General features: G+C 41.0%; 1 protein-coding gene across 3 annotated transcripts in view; it reads right to left on the reverse strand.

The window, feature by feature from the left end:
- Nucleotides 1-286: 286 nt before the first annotated feature.
- Gpo1 (glycerophosphate oxidase 1) overlaps nucleotides 287-20,563 on the reverse strand; it is a 23,943-nt gene continuing 3,666 nt past the window's right edge. The window contains exons 2-11 of one of the 3 annotated variants that reach the window (XM_080280434.1): nucleotides 13,340-13,461; nucleotides 11,560-11,783; nucleotides 10,357-11,188; nucleotides 9,223-9,418; nucleotides 8,143-8,352; nucleotides 7,175-7,377; nucleotides 5,735-5,923; nucleotides 4,058-4,156; nucleotides 2,862-2,960; nucleotides 287-594 (exon numbers count right to left, since the gene is read on the reverse strand). In XM_080280434.1, coding sequence (XP_080136560.1) covers nucleotides 475-594; nucleotides 2,862-2,960; nucleotides 4,058-4,156; nucleotides 5,735-5,923; nucleotides 7,175-7,377; nucleotides 8,143-8,352; nucleotides 9,223-9,418; nucleotides 10,357-11,188; nucleotides 11,560-11,783; nucleotides 13,340-13,453 — 2,286 coding nt within the window. In that variant the 5' untranslated portion in view covers nucleotides 13,454-13,461 and the 3' untranslated portion in view covers nucleotides 287-474. The remainder of the gene's footprint in view (nucleotides 595-2,861; nucleotides 2,961-4,057; nucleotides 4,157-5,734; nucleotides 5,924-7,174; nucleotides 7,378-8,142; nucleotides 8,353-9,222; nucleotides 9,419-10,356; nucleotides 11,189-11,559; nucleotides 11,784-13,339; nucleotides 13,462-20,563) is intronic. The other 2 variants (XM_080280435.1, XM_080280436.1) reach the window with 2 other exon arrangements.

The raw sequence follows: 20,563 nt of genomic DNA on the forward strand, positions 1-20,563 counted from the left end.
ATGTAGCTTAGTGACAGAAAAAGACAACAGGACAGCTCTACATCTTTTAAATAGCACTTCTTTGTGGACAACACCATATTCTAGTGTTAATCTTTTGTTACAACTCAGCATTCAAGAAGGACTGATGGCAATTTTAGGCCAAGTCAAGAGTAATAGGAGTATAGTATCATCTTACTTAACCCCTTCACGCCCATGACACATATTCTATTTCATTCTTGCTGTTCCTAGACCATTTCCTTCATCTTGGGCTTGACTTTACAAACTTGTGGGGTTAGATACAGCACTTCATTAACCCCTTCACTACAAGAGGTATTTCTTGTGTTAAGTAAAACCTTCTGGAGATAGCATGAATAAAATGAAAAACACATCTTCAGATTGAAATGGCTAATTGCAACTGAAGACATAAACTATGTGTATGGCTCTTGAACAGAGCAATAGAGGGAAATATATTAAGTCAACATTGCAAAATCAGTCTTAGAGGCCACCTCCACTGCGGTCAACGGTAATCTTGGTTCTCTGGTCCTCCACGGCCATCTCAGCCAGCTGGGCAAAGCGTGAGTGTGACAGGGAGCCGGCCTTGATTGCAGCCATCATCTAACACCATGGGAAAACACAATCAGTTTTCTGCATTACCAACAGACTGGAGATAATAATCCAGTTCTTTTACCTTAACTTTGTCCAGATATTTTATCCTTTTGCAGTTTATTTCATGTACTGTATGTCTGGGACAGAAAAAGATGATGCCATGACACTACATTCTGCCCATAGCACTGCATGTTAAGCATCATATTCTAGTTGGTCTGTTGTTACAACTCAGCATTCAAGATGGAAAGATAGTAATTTTAGGCCAAGTTAAGAGAATACAGCATAGTACATTACCTGTCTAAATCATCATTAAATACTGTATTGTACTGTTATTACAATATTGTAATACACATTAGGCATACTACACAGAGTACTAATCCACACACAAAAATCTAGGTTTGCATAATACTAAATATGGTATGGTACATATTACCAAAAAATAAAAAAATAAAAAATAAATAAAAAATAACAAAGAAAGCACTGATATAGAAACAGAAATTTCCAGCTATTTATTAAAGCAAACTTTGTGAATCTGACAACTGGTATGAAAAACTCTCGAGGTAAAAAATGTATGATTAATTTAATGTGGGAATGTTATGCAAAATTATTATAATCACTACACAGAACTGTATACTTTACATTTCAAAACTTCCTGAAAAAAAATCTATCTATAGCCTGATGCCACAATCCCATAAAGGATGGCCGTTTGACTTTAAGTTAGTTGTTTTACGGGAAGGGGCACTAACCCTCCATCAACCCACTTTTTGTCACATAGAGAACATGTATGTGTTGGTTATTTGGTTACCACCCAGCACTGTAAATGGTTTCCTGGCTTACAAGAAACCATTAGGCTTGTCACTCAAAGTAAGGCCACCTGAGTTGGAAAGAAGAGTAATAAAACATGGACAGGAAAGATGGAAAACTAGGAAGAAAGGAGGGCAGACACAAAAATAATGATAAAGGTGAGGGAAGAATTAGGCAGCACTACACCAAGTGAGTGGATGATGGTTGCCACCACCTACCATTTCCTGGAAAAATGCAGACAGATAAAATTATCCTACAAAATCATTCACACATTCAGGAATCTTTCAGTAGAATAATATAATGATGTACATATACATGAACTACATACATGCAGTACTGTACTGTACATTTCACGATGGAGATAGATACCTCCATGTGATGGCACCAATAAAACTGGATGGCTCTGCTGGGTGGTTATAATGATGTCCCTTAAGTCCTTTCCTATCCCTCAAAAGGAGGAGCATGGACTGCAGACAAAGGCTAACTTCACATCCAGATGAGCCTGGGGCCACAACAGTGAGTTTCAGTTCACTGCTGATATTCCAGTCTCATGCTCAACTTGACTTTAAATCAATGGACTGCAGATTTAAGCTGCCCTTCTCCTGCAATCCTATCTTTTGAGGGACAGGAAGGGAGCTGAGGAACATTTGCGTAATGAGGCTGTGAAGCCAACTGGTTATATCAATGCAATCACGTGAAGAAACCTCTTTCCAAAACCATCTGTAACTACATTACATGCAAATAAAAGCTCATGTTCATTTGGCAAAATAAGGTTAACATAGTATAGTAATGAACTACCCGCTGACAGTTACAGTATGTCATTAGAAAAGCAAATCATACAAGCACATCACACTGCTTTTGTACCAACCATTATTATTATTTTACAAAGCATTACACTATGAAATAGTGGCAATATGAGATGAGGCTTCTAAATGCAGCATTCTTCCACAAAAATGGAGAATGTGCAAAATGCAAAGCATAGACAATCACAGATACGAAAAAACAAAAGCATCCTGTGCACTGAAACCTACCCAAGGTATGAATTTTTGAAAATATCTGACCTAAAACTAAACATATGTATACAGAACTGAAAATAATAGATACTACAGTTATGTGCTACAAAAGATGCAATCGAAAGTCTATTAAAAAACTAGAATTACACTCAGCCACAACTCACACCCTTCCATACCTACCCATATTCTCTCGTTCAAACTCATCACCTGTAACTATACCCTACCCAAGATTAGAATTATTGCTACAAGTGATGGAGACAGTGAGAGCAGGGTAAGAGTAGAAGGATATGAGTCATGGAAAAGTGCAATTCTAGTGGACTATACATAACACACACACACACACATACACACACACACACACACACAAAATCTAACCACAAAATACATCAAGCTCTAGCCTCAATGAATTCTCAGTACAAATACTTAAGAAAAAATTCCTAACACACATGGGATATTCACCTGGAGATATTCATCAAATTCCACCTGACCATTTCTATTCAGGTCTATCTCCCTCAGAATCTCGTGGAGCATCTCACCACCGACGTCCTGCCCCCTAGCCTGTATTCGGAAAAAGAGTCCCAGACGCACTTAGCATCAAAAGCACAGTACAGTATAGGATAAGACAGGGTGACTTCTGGGAGCAGTGGTTTGAAAGCAGATCTCTTTTAATGCACTAAGCCTGAGGATTTTTTTTCCCCCATTAAATTATTGTCATCTGATGATTTTGTTCAGCTTAGGACAGACTCTTTGTACTTAAAAGGTTTGCTATTGCCTTTATAAACCCCCCTTCAGTACAAGAGGTCTTCCCTAAGCTGAATAAATCTTCTGGCAACAGCAAGAACAAACTATACAGGTAAATGACATTATCCAGGTTCAATGAGTTAGTTCATGCCCCAGTTACTGCTCCCTCAGTTCTGTGTTCAGGAGAAAGCATCAGCTCCCCAGCCAGCATCTACACAGTGAGCACAGAACAAGACTTGGCAAGACAAAATTGTTAAATACAGTATTAAATCCTGTTCAGGTTGGTGCAGCTTTCACATGTATTAGATTAAGAAAAGTTGTAAAAAAGAGAATACTAAACATGTATGTATTTTCTATTTAATTATGCTGTTTCAGCGAGTGGCCTATTTATATTTCTACAACTATGTATGTGGAATGAGTGTACTTTGTTTATTGTGGAATGAGTTTACTTTGTGTATCTACTGTAGCTTTCTCCTGTATGTGGTGTTAGGGTACATGCTCTCTTATATCTGCTTGTCATTAACAGATGGAACAACCCTGCTCATTGAAGGTCATGCTAACAGCCATACCCACAACCACAGAGCCACATTCACCCTTTCAATTTGGTGAGGCATCTTTAATGATACTCTTGCAACTACCAGATAATTTTATCCAACTTGGAAGAGATTTTTTTATACTGGGGGAGTTAGAAAGAGCCTTTACTAACTCCTTCAGTACGAGAGATCCTTCTTAGGTTAAACAAAATAGAGTGGAAACTGCAAGACTGAATGAAAGTGCATCATCAAATTCAAAAGGTTAACTGGATATCTTTAAGCTGCTCCACATCCCCTGCAAATTCAACAAGGTAATTAAGCACAATGAGCTAAACCTATGCACAGAGTAGATGGGTAGATAGGTAGACATATTATCTTTACCTGGACATAATCTGGGAACTCAACTTGGCCATTTTTGTGGACATCAACTTCATTCAAAATCTCGTGAAGCTGGTCAAGGCTTACCCTCTCCCCATCATTCTAGTATTTGTTATGAATATATCAGTCAGAATGTATAAATCTGGAATATACCTAGTCAGTGCAATAAGTGGAAGAAACAAACACAGTTATAAGTGATAATTTGGCAAAAAAATTAAAATATTCACCAGAAGGAATGTGGGAAAAAAAAAAAAAGAAGTAAAACTGGCTTCAGATGTATCTAACAAAACTGTTGAAAAAAAAAATATGATGTAAAATTATCTGGCACAATAAAAAATTTTCTTAATAAAACATTTTCAAGAAAAATCATAATTTACACTTACATACAAGAGCTACAACATATTTTGTAGTCATTTCATCAACAATACAGCCAGCACAACAACAAAAATTCCAAATATGAAAGTGTTGAATTCACTATTACTGTTGTGATCCCTTTTCCCACCTTATAAGTGGTGAGGCAGGACCTAGGCACAGAGAAAGAGAAAAAATACTTACTGTAATCATAACCAGTGACACAGAATGCATAACCACTCATACAACAATCAATTTCCTACAATCCTGACTCAATTTCATCAACATAACCATCTATGCAATTTTTACTTTATAGAAAAGCTTTACATACACCTACCATTCTAGACAGACATACGTAAAGTCATTCCAACAACTACACATTAAAAAGTGTCAAACTCTTGCCATGGGCTGTTCCATACAGTAGCCACAGTAGCTAGTTACTTCATCCAACCAACTAAATCCTCTCAATCCACTACCTGTAGTACTCAACCATTCTCTTCTTATGACCACATCATCTATGCACGCTCTCTTGTAACCTATTATCATAAGACTTCCTTACTTCATATCTTTTGCACATTACATTGTTTCACATCCTACTCATTCTATGCACTCAACATAGGTTCCTCAGCAGTCCCAGTTCCACCACTCTTATTCCTAAATTTTCGCACATATGCTATACAAAAGTCACACCCAAACATTTATAACACTAACACCTTCATACAATCTTCTTGTAGCCTCCATTTTTTTTTTTTTTTTTTTTTTTTTTTTTTTTTAACAAGGTCTGCAAGGTACCAGTCACTTCTTTTGTCTGAGTAACACTAATTTCCATTTGCTTCGTATATTTTGCCTCTTTTTCCTGCAACTGCACCACGGTACTGAAACTCATTCATTAATCCAAGTCTCTCTCAGCATATCAGCACACTGTACTAAGTCACCTTCCCTCTCAGCAGCCATCACTTGACTATTACTGTATCTAGAACCACTCAACTCAAACATTCACAAACTTAAAAAACAGTATGCAATGATTAGGATCTTTAGCAAGCAACACATAATCATCAACATATTATAATGTCACCATCTGCCATGTTACTTTAGTTAGCTCTGAGGATTCTAGTTCCAAAATGAAGGGACTCAATTTACGACAGCAAGAAGAAAGATTGTATATTTACTTGCTGCATCTTTTTTCAGAAGCAGTTACATGAACCTCCTTGCAAGAAAAAAAATTGAGACACTATATTTCAGTATTTCTTTCTACCTGTACAAAGCTGTTAATATGAAAAAATTATTCTCTGAGTAAGACCCAAATACAAAATTAAAGAGATGTCATACCTTGAGTGAGGCTCGGAGGTCATTGAGGGAAATGTATCCCTTCTTGTCTGTGTCAAGGGAGTTGAAGCGCTTGACGTACTCTGAGATTTCTGACTTGGACAAGTTGATGGGTATCTTCTCCCTGGAGGCACGGTTCACATTCTGGCCCATCTCCTGTTGCAGGTACTTCACTGCATTCTCAAGCTGCCTCTGTAGCAAAACATTAAGGGTTTCATTCAGAAAAATACCAATTGCATGCACAAGCTATTGCAAAAGAATTTACACACCCTTGCTATAGTTATCTGACCACACTCTCATGCTGTCTCTGTTGCAAAACAGTAGCTACCAGTGTTTGTTTTAGAGAAGTGATACTATGCTAAAGCTGATTTTTCTTTCTATTTATCTATCTCCATAAAGCCAAACACCTTACTCCTGGAAGCATTAGCCACAAATAACTAACCTCCATGTCACCCTGTTCTGTCATCAGGCTGGCTTCCCTCCAACTCATACCTCTCCATCCCATCCCTTCATCACATCCTGTCTCCCCCTCCCCCTCACTAAAATACACTCTCCTATCCAGTATCTCATTCTCTTTTTTCTTCACTAACCATCTCCCCATTCTTTGCTAACATCACATGCAAAACAAATTACAGTAAAAAACAACTTACAACCTGAATAGTGTCTGTTTTATTTATGACACCTTAGGAAACAAGTCTTCAAGATGGAGAGGTTAAAATCAATCTCATATACCCCACTCAATCTGGAGGCTTCTTTTATTTAGTGGATACAGTACCAGAAAATTTTACTCGACTTCAGAGGAACCTCTTGTGGCTGAAGGGGTTGCCATATAATTCCTCCTACATCCAATTTGTTTTCATCTGACAGAGCTGGGCCACTCTCATAGACTTCAGAGGAACCTCTTGTGGCTGAAGGGGTTGCCATATAATTCCTCCTACATCCAATTTGTTTTCATCTGACAGAGCTGGGCCACTCTCATAACTTGAATATAACAATGTGGTTGTGTGAAATTCGATGTACCTTATTTATGAGGTAAGAATTAAGCTTCCTTGGTTACTGGTCAAATTTATCCTCCAATCTGACTGCACCTGGCCACTGACTGGGTTTAAAAGGATTAGGGATCTTTTTCAGGTGAAAACAAAAAATGTACAGAATATCATACTGGTACTTGGTGGTGGAAAGAGACACCTTTAGATGGTGGCACTGACAGCCAGGTGACCATGCTACTCACATACACAGACATCCCTCATTTCCCTCCTTGTCTTTTCAGAGCTGGATGGTGGACTGAAGGAAGAGGGCAACTTTGGCTTGCAGTCCACTAGGTTCACATCCAGATAAGTCTGGGTCCACAACAACAAAAACGACATACTAGTACTGTACGTAATACTTGCCATCTACCAACATGACCAGTATCCACTCATGTCTACAGATACCACCTCTTACCTTTTTCTCTGCCTCAGACCACTTGAGTTCCTCTCCCATGATGTTGACAATGGTGGGCAATGCTTCCTCAGCTGCCTGTGCATTGAGGAAAGCCAAGCGTAACCTTCGTGCAATAATGTCAATGGCAGTGGCTGCATATTCTCGGCAAGCATAGCGCACTTCAGCATCAATATACGGGAATTCAGTGTGCAACCGCCGACCAACTGCAAATAAAATGAAATGTGAGAGGTCCCCTAATGGTACTTGATCTCTAACAGCCTCCCTATTCAGTCCCTTAACTCTGACCTCATCCCGGGTCTTTTTTGGTCTGCCTCTCGCAACTTTACCCTTGACATTCACATCTCTCACCTTCTGCACCCAATTGTCATCCTCTATCCTCTCAACATGCCCAAACCATCTCAATCTGCCATCCTCATCACAACATATACATTCAAGTCCCAGCCTTCCTTTCAACTCTTCAGTCACAGTCCTAGCCCACCCAGGACTTGCATTCAAGAACACACTACACATCCACGTAATCAATGTCATTTTTGTGCATTTGAGCATGACAATTAATGCAACCTAAGGGAGACATTTTACTGAGGGTTATGTCTTAATCACTTCAGTTAAAATTATCTCCCCTAAGTTGAATAAAATCAGCACCTGGTAGTAAAAATAACAGCATATAAAAGACCACTCCAGATTAAAGTGATACCAGGAGAATGATGAAAAAAAGCTCACCAAGTTTCGTAAATACAAACCTCTGGAAACTACTCTGAAAGACCTTGCAGTGCATTCAGCATGCTTATCTCTATTAATGCAGTATGAACAAAAGTTTTATTCTGATAAATACAAGATGTACAGATTACTTATTTATTAGTCTACATAAGTTCACTTAAAAAAACACCTCAGCAACTTGACCTTTGCACACAGAATAACTAAACAAAAAATACTGTACATGCAATAACCCCCAGATTCCAGGTTGTTACCTATAGGCCAACGTTTGCCTGTGAGTGATGCAAGTTTGGCCACACTGAATGCTCGATCACCATAGGTGTGTGCCAAGTGTTTTGCTACTTCGGACTCCAGGCCAAAGTCTTGTACAAGTCTGATGAACATTGTGGGGGTCCATGAGTGGGCACCCTCCAGCAGCAGTCCATCAGTCTGTGTGCTGGCATGTACTGGGTTCAGCCCACAAGCTGACGGGTTGAGGAATAATCACATACATAATCTATTATTAAGGGATAAATCTTAATTTAACATATTGCCTAACTGTAAAAATTCCACATACAATGCTGCTGCTGCTCTCCTACTCTATTGATTGGTTATACAGTTAAGAAAAACAATCAAGCTACTAAACAACAGACTTTCATTAGCAGTTCCAGTGTATCAATGGACATGGGCCTGTTTGTGATCCTCTCTGCTGACTACTAATCTTTATTATCAAATCAAAATTTTAAAAAAGCAAATATAATAGGGCCATGGTTCCCCTTCTTTAAATCACCAAACTGAAGCTACCAAGGTAATGTTGATGTTTTCTCTTGACTGGAGGCTAAACTAAATACTAAAACCATTTAAGAACTTCCTAACAGTTGCTAAACACTGCTGAGGGAAAAATATATCTGAGATCCTTAATATAATTTGTTAGAACGTGATTATCTCAGCTGACTCTGACTCTCTGTACATGCGACTGAATGTTTTCTGCCTGAGCGTGATACTGTGTGGCTAGTTATCAAGCTTGTTGCTACACTTCTCTCTCATAACTACCCGAGTTGATGGTAGCCATCCATTTACTATCCATAATAAACACCTAAAACAAAAGCATTTCAGTCCATTTATTACATACAGGGTATATACTTACTCTTAAGCAGGGAAAATGGTGGAGAGAGAGGCAGAGGATGATGTAGAGGGATGGAGTGGAAAGGTAATAAATGAGGGTGACAAGGGCTGAAGGAAGGGCAGCCTGCTGGTAGATGACAGGGTGACATGGAAGTGATTTGTTTGTGGCTACCCACACTGAGAGGAAGGCATCTGACTATAGGCAGACAGAGAGAGGCTACCCAACAGACCTTCAATGGCAGCGTCAAGTGTATCAGCAGCCATGGATCTGTATGTGGTCCACTTTCCACCAGCTATTGTGACCAGACCACCTTCACTGATGTGCACAATGTGATTGCGTGCAATGCTCTGTGTGTCAGTTTTGTTGGGGTCTTGCACTAATGGTCTGATGCCTGCCCATGCAGACAGCACATCTCCTCGCCGCACCTGTGGATGTAAGGCACATCAAAATGCAGTATACTCTTCACTACAACTTGCCCTAAAACAGCCATCCCTCAATCCTGAATGCTGAGTTATAACAAATGATTAATACCAGAAGATGATGCTAGTTACAAGAAAGTGCTAAGGAAAAGATGCACAGCCATAACACCATCTTGTTTTATTACTGGGATACATGAAATATGCTGCAAAACAGATGATGGTAGTGCTAGTAAGGCAATGATTACACTGGCTGTGAATATAATCTGGCCTAAAAGTGTTATCTCTCCATTTTAAATGCTGAGCTGTAACTACTAATTAACTCTCCAAATTGATGTTAGTCATGAATTGCTATGGAAAAGATGTAGAGTTAGAGTGTTGTCTTATTCTGTCACTGAGCTACAAGAAATAAGCTAGAAAAGGACAAAAAATATTTTCTAAGTTACAGGGGAAAAACTATAATACAGCAGCTACTGGGTACTGTATTCTAACAGAGCATATCCTTTCCCCATCATTATCAGCCTTCTCAAATAAGGAAATTAGATACCTACTACATAATACACTGTACTGAAAAAATACTTCTCAGCTACTCTTAACAGTGCTATTATTACCTGAGCTAGGATTATACTACATTATCTATCCACCTATATATTTACAATACAGTAAACTGTATACTACACATCTATTTACCGCCAGACAGCTAGAGCCACAGAGGATGGCAACAAGTAAAATGCTTCCATGCCAAACATTACTCCACAATCAAGTTGCCTATCCTCCAACTCTCACCATCTCAATTATATACCTCTCCGCCCCATCCTTCCACCTTATCCTTGGCCTCCCCTTCACTCTCTCCCCCTCAACCTAACTTACATGCACCTTCCTAGCCAATCTCTCATTATAGCTACTTCATGTTAAAGAACAGCATACCGGTACCATTTCACACTGACCTCAACATCGGGATTTAGGTAGTTCTTGACTTCTCGTAGGATGAACTGAATGTCATCCTCGGTGGGTGATGGGTTGTGCGAGACAGGGCAGGGGGTATCAGTGGTGCCGGCAATGGTGCGCCCCTCCCATGGCAGGAAAAATATCACTCGACCATCAGAGGTATTGGGGTCTAGGAGGCCCATCTGTTCAGGTGAATAGTAGTCTGGAAGGGTGATATGGACCCCCATACTAGGGGCACAGATTTCCTTGGTTGTTGGATTGTCCATCTTACGAACTGAATCAGTAAAGGGTCCAGTTGCATTGATAACACATTTTGCTCGCACATTCATTTCTTTCCCAGTCACCTCATCCCTCACTCGTGCCCCACACACCTGCTCTTTCCCACTCTCATCTTGTTCTTTCAACAGCGACAACACCTTAATATGATTGGCTATCGTGGCACCTAATCTAGTAGCTGTCAGTGCTATGGAGAGGTTCATGCGAGAATCATTGTGCTGTCCATCATAGTAAACAATCGCTCCCACTAGCTTGTCTTTCTTCAGCATGGGGAAGAGCTCCAGGGCACGTTCTTTGCTGATGGCATAGGAGCTCTTAATACATTTGCGACCAGCCACCAGATCATACATTTTGATCCCCACCCAGTAATACGGCAGCTGCCACCACTTGTACACTGGCAGCATGATGGGTAGTGGGTAGGAGAGGTGTGGGGCAATGTCAAGCAGGTTGGCTCTTTCATGTAATGCCTCTTTCACCATCTTGTATTGCTCCATGTCCAAACCCATGATAGCCTTCTGCAGATACCTCACTCCTCCATGGATCAGCTTAGTTGACCTGTATTAACATAAAGGATGTATGTCATATTAAATTACTATAACCCTTTAAAAATAGCTTTGTTATAAAACAATCAATTTCAGATGGTAAATGCTTCTGTATGGTGTAACATATAGTACTACAAAAAAAACTGTTGTACCACAGACCCTCTCCTACCCCTCATGCACCTTGTGATTGTGAGAATCACATTTTTTTTTTTTTTTTTTTAAGCACCTGACTCTGGACTTAGGCTAGATAGTCTTCTTCCTGAGACCTAGCAATCACCCTATGTACACATACCACTGTGCCAAAAAATCATTCCAGTCATTTCCTGTAAACACACAAAACACACACACACACACACACACACACACACACACACACACACACACCTGGATGATGTCCCTGAGGCAAAGTCATCCATCTCGACCAGCGCTGTCTTGAGGCCACGGGACACAGCATCCAGAGCACAACCAGCCCCAGTGGCTCCCCCACCCACCACTAGCACATCAAAGTGCTCATCGACCAGGCTTTTGATTTGCTGATTTCGTGTGGGCAGGGGCTTTGTAGGACGGTAGTTAAGAGTCTCTGCAGCCAACACTCGGGTGAACTGACGCTGCAAGGGTTTCAAAGAATTAATCTGGAGCTATGGCCTACTTCAAATTAGAATTGCACTCAACCAGGATTCACATCCATCCACACCTACCCATATTCCCACACTCCTAACTCCATTTCTTGTAACTATCCATACCTGGCCATACCAATGCCCCTTTACTGTTACTCCATCAGCTGTAGCTATAAATCAGAAGGGACTACAGTTACATATGACAGAGCTAGTGCAAGAGTATGGGTAAACAGGGCACCGCCAACCCCCACCCATCACCAACACATCAAATTTCTCACTGCCCAGGCATGTGATCTGCTGGCCTCGGAGGGGCTTGTTATTTAGAGTCTCTGCAGCCAACACTTGGGTGAACTGATGCTGTGGGAGGGGGGGGAGTGGATTAGGGAAGCATTGTAGTCTATTCATCACCATCATCCCACACAAATGAATTGGCATGAGGGGAGGGGGGGATATAGACACCATTTTATATATATATATATATATATATATATATATATATATATATATATATATATATATATATATATATATATATATATATATATATATATATATATATATATAGCTAGCAAATTCCAGTAATTCAGCACCACCACAATCATTATCATCATCATCCCACATTCGGGTGAACTAACATGGGGTGGGGGGTGGACACCATTATACAGTAGTTTACCTACATCATCTTAACCATCACCATCCCCCACAGGTGGGATGAGACAGTCCTGAAAGCAGTCCTTGGAACAGGGCTACTCACTCATGCACCCACCATTCAAGCCCTCAGAATCTTTATTGTACCTCAATGGTACACCATTCCACACATATCTATCTATCTATCTATTGCCAGACGCCATAATCCCGTAAGGGGGGGGTGGCCACTTGACTTTGAGTTATTTGTTTTACAGGGAGGGGCACTAACCCTCCACCAACCCACTTGTTGACACGTAGGGAACACGTTTGGTTATATGGTTACCACCCAGCGTTGAAAATGGTTTCTTGGTTTACAAGAAACCATTTGGCTTGTCACTCAATGTAAGGCCACCTGCATGTAAAGGAAAGAAAAGCAATAAGACGTGACAGGAAAGATGGCAGAAATAGGTACATAAGCCACCTAATTATCTATGTCAAAATCAATCTTGTCAAACTCTTCTGCATACAAAGTTTATCCAGTAGTTCGATCCTTTGTCAGTTCCCTAGCTTCATCAGTCTCCACACCTTGCTTCTCTCACACTCATTTACCACGTCTATTCATTTTCTGTTATATACTGCAGATGTAAAAAAAAGAGTAATACTCAAATATACCATCATACAGCAAGGACTCCCTTTGCAGTATAAGCAAAAACATGAGGTCGTGCAGGGTCATATTTTAGGTGACTTTAGGTGAAATACTACGAAATCAGTAAAGAATAAATTGCTAAGGAGCAAATGTCACGAAATTTGTGCAAAATAAACTGCTGAGGAGTTAGTGTCGCGAAATCAGTGCACAGGAAACTGCTGAGGAACAAGTGTCACGAAATCAGCAAAACGCACATATTGTAGCAAGCACTAACCTTGGTGTGCCTGTCATCGTCCAGAAGGTATGTGGTGGCCAAGTACCCAGCGCCTGCCACCCCCACACCCAGCCCCACCAGGCGAGCCCAGCTTCTTGTGCGGGAACCAGCCATCGCCCACACTGTAGTGATAATAATAAGAGTAATTATAGTGGTGGTGGTGGTGGTGGTGGTGGTGGTAGTAGTACTTGTAGTAGTAGTAGTACTTGTAGTAGTAGTAGCAGTAGTAGTATAGTAGTCGTGGTGGTGGTGATGGTGATGGTGGTGACAAAGAAGCAGCAGTAGTAGAAACAGAAGTAGGAGTAGTACTAGACCTTTGTCCTCAATTCACTATTATGGAAAGAACTTCGTTATATTGTTCACACACACACACACACACACACACACACACACACACACACACACACACACACACACACACTAAGCGATACAATACACTCCTGTACTCCACGTGTGAACATAAAAACACCTATGGCTTATACATTTCATCACTGCAGAAACCAGTCATCAGGGTTAAGAGACTGAGCTACTAGGCCCATTAATCTCTTCACTACGTAAGGTGTCCCCAAACCTGTATAAAATCGTCGGCAGATGTCAAGAACACAATAATAAAACTCAGTGTACCATAGACGTTATGGTACTGCCTTACGCGTACACCTCTGCAGTAACCTTGACCTTGATCACCTCGTTAATTAGTTCCTGGGGCGGAGTTAGGCTACCTGGCGTAGGGGACAACTCTATTGTCATGTGTGCGACAGGTTTATCGTTACTATTTACACGCAACATTTCATGACTACTTGGGTAGTGTGATGAGTAAGGATGGAAGGGTACAACAAGGAAGAAAGGTTGCTGGATCCTTGAAGGCAGTAATAAGAAACAGGGAAGTGAGCATGGAAGTGAAAAAGTTACATGACAGTATTGTGACACCAACTCTAACGTATGGAAGTGAAGCTTGGATGTTGTTGGAGAGACTCAAGTCAAGACTGAGAGCAGTGGAAGTGAGTTATTTAAGAGACGCCTGTGGAGTCACATGGAGAGACAGACTGACAACTGAAGATGTGAAGAAGTGTTGTGGTGTGGATGTGGATGTGATAGGAAGCATTAGGAGAAACACACTGAGGTGGTTTGGCCATGTGGAGAGGATGGAGAGTGAGAGACTGACGAGGAGAGTGTGTGTGAATGAGGTGGAGGGGGAGAGAGGGAGGGGAAGGCCAAGGATGAGATGGAGGGATGGAGTGAAGAGGTATATGAGAGAGGGGGGTGTGAATTAGGAGCAGGGCAGGGAAATGGCAGGGGACAGGGTGACGTGCAGGCGATTTGTTTGTGGCCACCCCGTACAAGGGATTAAGGCGTCTGGAAATAGACAGATAGATAGAATTCATGATGAACACTCTCTAGGTCCAATGACTCAGACTCACCAAATTCATGCTGGAGACGGGAGGAGTACAGGAGTGTGATAGTGATTTTAGGTGTGGCAGTGTGATGTGTAGCGTCACAGCGTGAAGTATGGCTGTGTGGTGTGGCAGTGTGAAGTGTGGTGTGACAGTGTGATACGTGGTAGTGTGCAATGTTGCAGCGTGAAGGTAGTGTGGTATTGTGCGGTGTGGCATTGTTGAAGATGTGTGGTGTGGCGTTGCAGTGTGAAGTGTGAGAGCGTGGTGCGGCAGTGTGAAGTGTGGGAGTGCGTGGTGTGGCAGAGTGAAGTGTGGGAGTGTGTGGTGTGGCAGTGTGAAGTGTGGCATTGTGAAGTGTGGGAGTGTGTGGCTTGGCAGTGTGAAGTGTGGGAGCGTGGTTTGGCAGTGTGAAGTGAGGTGTGACAGTGTGATGTGGTATGGTGGTGTCTTCTAGTGCAGTGTATTCTCTAACATGCTGCATATAAAAGGCATTACAGTAGCATAACCATCAAGCACAGAAATGTCCGGCCACAAGTGCACACAGCTGCATGACCTTCAGCGCCCCAAGGTCAAGCAGAAAACCTGACACACTAATCTTTTCCTCTAGTTACAACCAACGATACAAACGCATGCTTCAGAATACAGGTATATGTATTATCAAGGCTAGACTGAACAGCACTCATGGACAAATAGATATATACATACATACAGAGAGAGAGAGAGAGAGAGAGAGAGAGAGAGAGAGAAAGAGAGAGAATTAGCTCCCTGCACATACGTTTGAGCCTAGGGGTAAACAGAATAACACATCCCAAACTGCCATCTCATAGGCAGTTGGCATCAGTGTGGGTCAGCTGCCATGCCAATATGCGTCATGAACAGTTTTAATGTCTAGATTTAAATGCCTTACAAGGCTGGGGGTCGCGGGGCTACTCTATGTTCACTTGAAAAGCCTTAACTCCAATCCCTAGGTGACTTATTCAGCTCATTACAAGGATAACCACTGAAATACTGAGTCGTGGGCTATTTTATGCGCCCTTGGAACTAACTCCTATTTCTTAGCGATTTACTTTGAACATGACAAGGATAACCGTTTTAATGTTTTGAGTCGTGGGCGAAACTGTGCCCTGGAGATTTCGCAACTCCTCTTCTTTAGCGATTTATTCTGTTCATTATCAGGACAAGTTTTAATGTTTTGAAGTGAGAGCTACTTTACGTGCCCTTGAAATTTCGTAACTCCTATTCTTCAGCGATTTTATTCTGCACCTTACAACTTAAGATCCTCATGTGCGCTAATGATGTACATTTTATCGATACTAAAAAGGTTTCAATAGCATGCAATAAAGTGTCAAGGTGTAATATGCAAACTCAATAACTGACGATGAGGTGCTACGAAGCCTATGCAACCCAGTAACAGTTTTATTTTCATACTAGTCACAGTCTCACACTAAGTTTTACAACAGCTATAATATGTGCAGTTTACATGACCGCACCCTGAAAATATCTGACCATGTGGAAAGAGAATGCGAGACTGACTAGGAGAGTATGTGAATGAGGTGGAGTGGGTGGAGGAGGAGAGGATGATGGAGGACGAGATGGAGAGATGGGGTGTTCAGCGCAGTTCTCTGGCAAAGTTGAGGTGAATGCAAAACTACAACGATGTAAGAAAGGCTTAAAGTGTTACCTCATCACCACACTCAACACGCAGGCCACACCATGCCTTAGCTGACGAGAATATGAGGGTCACCTGCACACACACACACACACACACACACACACTTCATTTACCTACATCATACCGTAAATAATTTTCATAAAGCAAAATCACATACACAGTAGAAACGCGTGTGTGTGTGTGTGTGTGTGTGTGTGTGTGTGTGTGTGTAAACCATCCAATACGGCCTTGACCATTTAAGTATGCTGTAATTACGAACCATAGCAAGAGAAAGTAGTACGATAGGCCGAGAGAGAGAGAGAGAAAGGGGGGGGGGGCTCTATCAAATTGGAGCCTTACCTGTGCACGCTCCTGATACCTGCAGACGAGTTCACCTATCTTAGTGAATGCTTTTTGTAGTGACAGTGTCAGTGAAAGCATATCGACAAAGCTTCTATACACACACACACACACACACACACACACACACACACCTGCCTGGAGATCGTAAGAATGCAGAGGTAAACCCCAACACTACAATGACAATATATTTACCTCGGCCAACGATTTTGGACGGAGATTACGTATTCCCTTGTGTGTGTGTGTGTGTGTGTGTATCCTGTATCTCAAAAAGTTGTAATCACATTTCAGTATCTGGTGGATGGGTGCGCAGCAGGGCAAGCAAGAGCTTATTAGATCGTAATAGATTTTGAGGTGGATCTGGATCAGGATGCAGAAATAAATCATAAATTAGCGTTGACGGAGGTATGTGCTCTGTGAGACTACACATGACTAATACCGTAGAATTAACTATGTGAGCCCTATAAAGGATTTGTCGGGTTTGAGTGAGGAACTGTATTTTAGCAATAACTCAAAAATGTTATTTGCGTTGACAGGTGTGCGCTCTCTGTGCTCCTTCTAGGTTACTCCTGCCACCAGACAGCTTTATTAAACTTCCTGAAGGTTCCCGTAGTGAAGTTGCGTGGTAAAGGTCACTGCCACCGACGAAAAAAAAAAAAAAAGACTAAGCATTATTACTGTGGACTAGAAATATGAGTAGCCTTGACTTCTGGTGTAAAGGAATAGTACTGTTTTCATTTTAAGTTGGCCTGAATATTTTCACTTGGCCTAAAATTACCTTCTCTCCATTTTGAACGCTGAACTTTAACAGTAGATTAACAATAAAATAACTAGTCACGAAGAAGTGTTGTGGGGAGGATTTAGAGCTGCAGCCTTGTCTTGTTCTGCCACTGAGCTACGAGAAATAAGCCACAGAAGGACGAAAATCTAGGCCAACTTAAGGTGAAGGAGACATTGCCTCATGTTTACGTTTTTATCATTTTATTCTAGCCACTCTCAACGAATTTAGCGCCTGAATCTTAAGACCTCTTGTTATGAGGATGTTACTGAAATCTACTGTATATCTAATATCCCCAGCTTGAGAAAAAAAAAAAATCGTAAGGGGACTGCGACAATAGTAGAAATCACAAAGGGTGTGATCCACTTTTCAAATTTATTTCTCTTCTATTTATTAATTTTTCTAATTATTATTATTAATTACCGGTATTATTACATCTACTACTACTACTACTACTGCTGCTGCTTCTTCTCTTGGTTACAGGCCCTGCCCCCTAAATGGTCTGTTCATGCCACTGGGAGGCAGCACGAGAAGCCAAACAGAACAGGTCACGTAAATAAGGGTCAACGACATCAATATATTTACGAACTTTGTGATAAATACGGAAAACTTATCTTGAATCAAAGCCAAGTTGCCACATTCTCCCAGCAGCCTTGCCCGACATTCAAAGGCCACTAGAATTTCGCAACACGTTTTCCGCGGTGATTTATGCCGCAGGTTACACCGTACCATCATCTTTTATGCCGATATTCAAATGCTGTAAGTACCACACACGAGAATTTTGTTGTACTCGTATAGTAAGCTGAATAAATCACTAAGGGAGAGCTGCTGCGAACATGGGTCATTCCCCTAAGAGCCTTCCGCATAAATATATATATTAATCTTTAAGACCTTTTACGTTGAAGGGGTTAATGAAAGTTATACTAAAATCTTCCAGTGTGCAGGACCTAAGGCGAATTAAGTAGACTGGAGATGGCAAACACACACCGAAGAATGTATTGTACTGTATGTTTGTGGTACGATACTGGGATGCCTTCATGTGATGGCACTGATATAGCTGGACAGTTCTGTTGCCCGGTTATACAAACTTATAACTCCTATCCCTGTCCCCCGAAAAGTGGATGGTGGGCTGGAAGGAAGGAGTAGTTTCAGCCCGTCGTCCACCGAGTTCACGTAAACCTAGGGCTACAACAACAACGTGTGATCGTGTGTGAGCGTAAGGAGTACACCTAAGTCTACTAGTACCTACAAGGCAGTACACACATACGAACTTAAGTCGAATCACTAAGTCCGTGGTTGTGGGTGACATTTGTACTGTAGCGTATGTTACGAGTTTTTTCAAGTTATTATGTAGTTGCACGGCCTGAAACCCTCTTCATAATGGCCAGGTAAGTGCTACTAAATCTTTCCCTCGGTTACCTAATTAGAGAAGAAAATCTGTGTATAATGAACTTCTGAACTTTGCTCTGTCCTGCTCTAAAGTTTATGTCCGTGGTACATACTTTATCAGTGTAGCTACGTATTAACACGTTCAAAAGTTCTCCTAAATGTTAACAGTGGTGATGGAAAGAGTTGCATGATATATTTTTAAGTAACAGCACTAACAGCCGTATGCAGTGGCACTGGTGGCTCCGTGGCACCTCTTCCTATGCGGTAGTTCACATAATCCTACTCAACATTCTTTCCGATGTAATATATATCGTTTACTAGACAATTTGCATCAATAACATACAGACTGAAGTGTAATGTTTAGGATAAATAGCTAAAGAAGATCTGAAACCACTTACAATATGACTATAAAGGAGTGGGAATGAAGGATATTCTCCGTCATTAGGGGAGGAATGAAAAATAATAGAGGACACAATTCTGCCAGGGATAAGTCAACGAAGTAAACTGATGACTGTAGCTATTTTTTTTAAATACATGGCACCTGTTTCTAAGTATGCACCCCTCCCTTACTGATTACTGGCTATGACGAGCTGTGACCTTGATCCTGAAGTGTCAAGGGGAGGGTTATCAGAAGAAATTCTTAATAGTGGGAAAATACCTTGATAAGCAGTGCGATATTCATTTTACCCCTGTTAGTAATCACTTTCAACTTTTTTCTCTGTACTTCCGTGTAAAAAAAAAAAGGTAAAAAGCTATTACTGATCCCCTCATACGTCGAAGTAAATAAAGTATACAGCAGCATCTGGCATCTCGACCATTGCATCATTCTCAGTACACATGTAAGGAGACACCCGGTAAATGAAGTGCATGTTTCACTGGCCGTGTTTCTCAATTTCACGGAGATGAAAATAAAAGGTCAATTTGCATAATTCTCTCTCTCTGCCGAACTGATTTTCAACTTATCTCCATCGATAAGAATAGAATTAAGGCTAGTACGAATATAGTCAATATGCACACACTCTCTCTCTCTCTCTCTCTCTAATCTTCATCAAGATACGTTTCACCAAGGATAAAAATGTTAATATGCATTTTTAGTGGGGGAGGGGGGGCAAGTGGGCTACTACGAGGAAGTCACGGATCTAGCAAACGATCTTTTTTTTCCTAAAAGCAAATTATCATCTAAAAAGTAGTCAGACTAAAATCGTACGAGCTAAAGGAGTTAAAAGAAGTAGAGCATTTAGTCTTCCTGCTTTGCTATCCTTGTCCTTCACAAAATAGAGACGTTCATTATAAGTTGACCTGTAAGTTTAAGAAAAGGAACAACAGGTGTGTCGTTTCGCTTCCGTTGTACATTTTTTTTTTTTTCATTGTATTACTATCTCCGGATGATTTTCTTCAGCTTTGGACAGACTTTTGAAATTGGATGGGTTAGCTACAGCCTTAGTATACCCCTTCAGTTCAAGATATCTGTCCTAAATAGAATATAATCATCTGGTAACAGAGAGTACACGAAAAGGAAGTTGGTGGAATTAAAGGGCTACGTCGCAGAGCCTTTAGTCACATCAAAGGCATTCTGGTTGACTGCACAAGGCTCTGGCAAGGATCCACACCACAATAAGTCTCCGTACGCATTCATAAAACTGCACTACCGC

This window comes from Coenobita brevimanus, chromosome 84 (genome assembly GCF_032717465.1).
Source record: "Coenobita brevimanus isolate Jiangsu-jjx chromosome 84, ASM3271746v2, whole genome shotgun sequence".
NCBI lineage: Eukaryota > Metazoa > Arthropoda > Malacostraca > Decapoda > Coenobitidae > Coenobita > Coenobita brevimanus.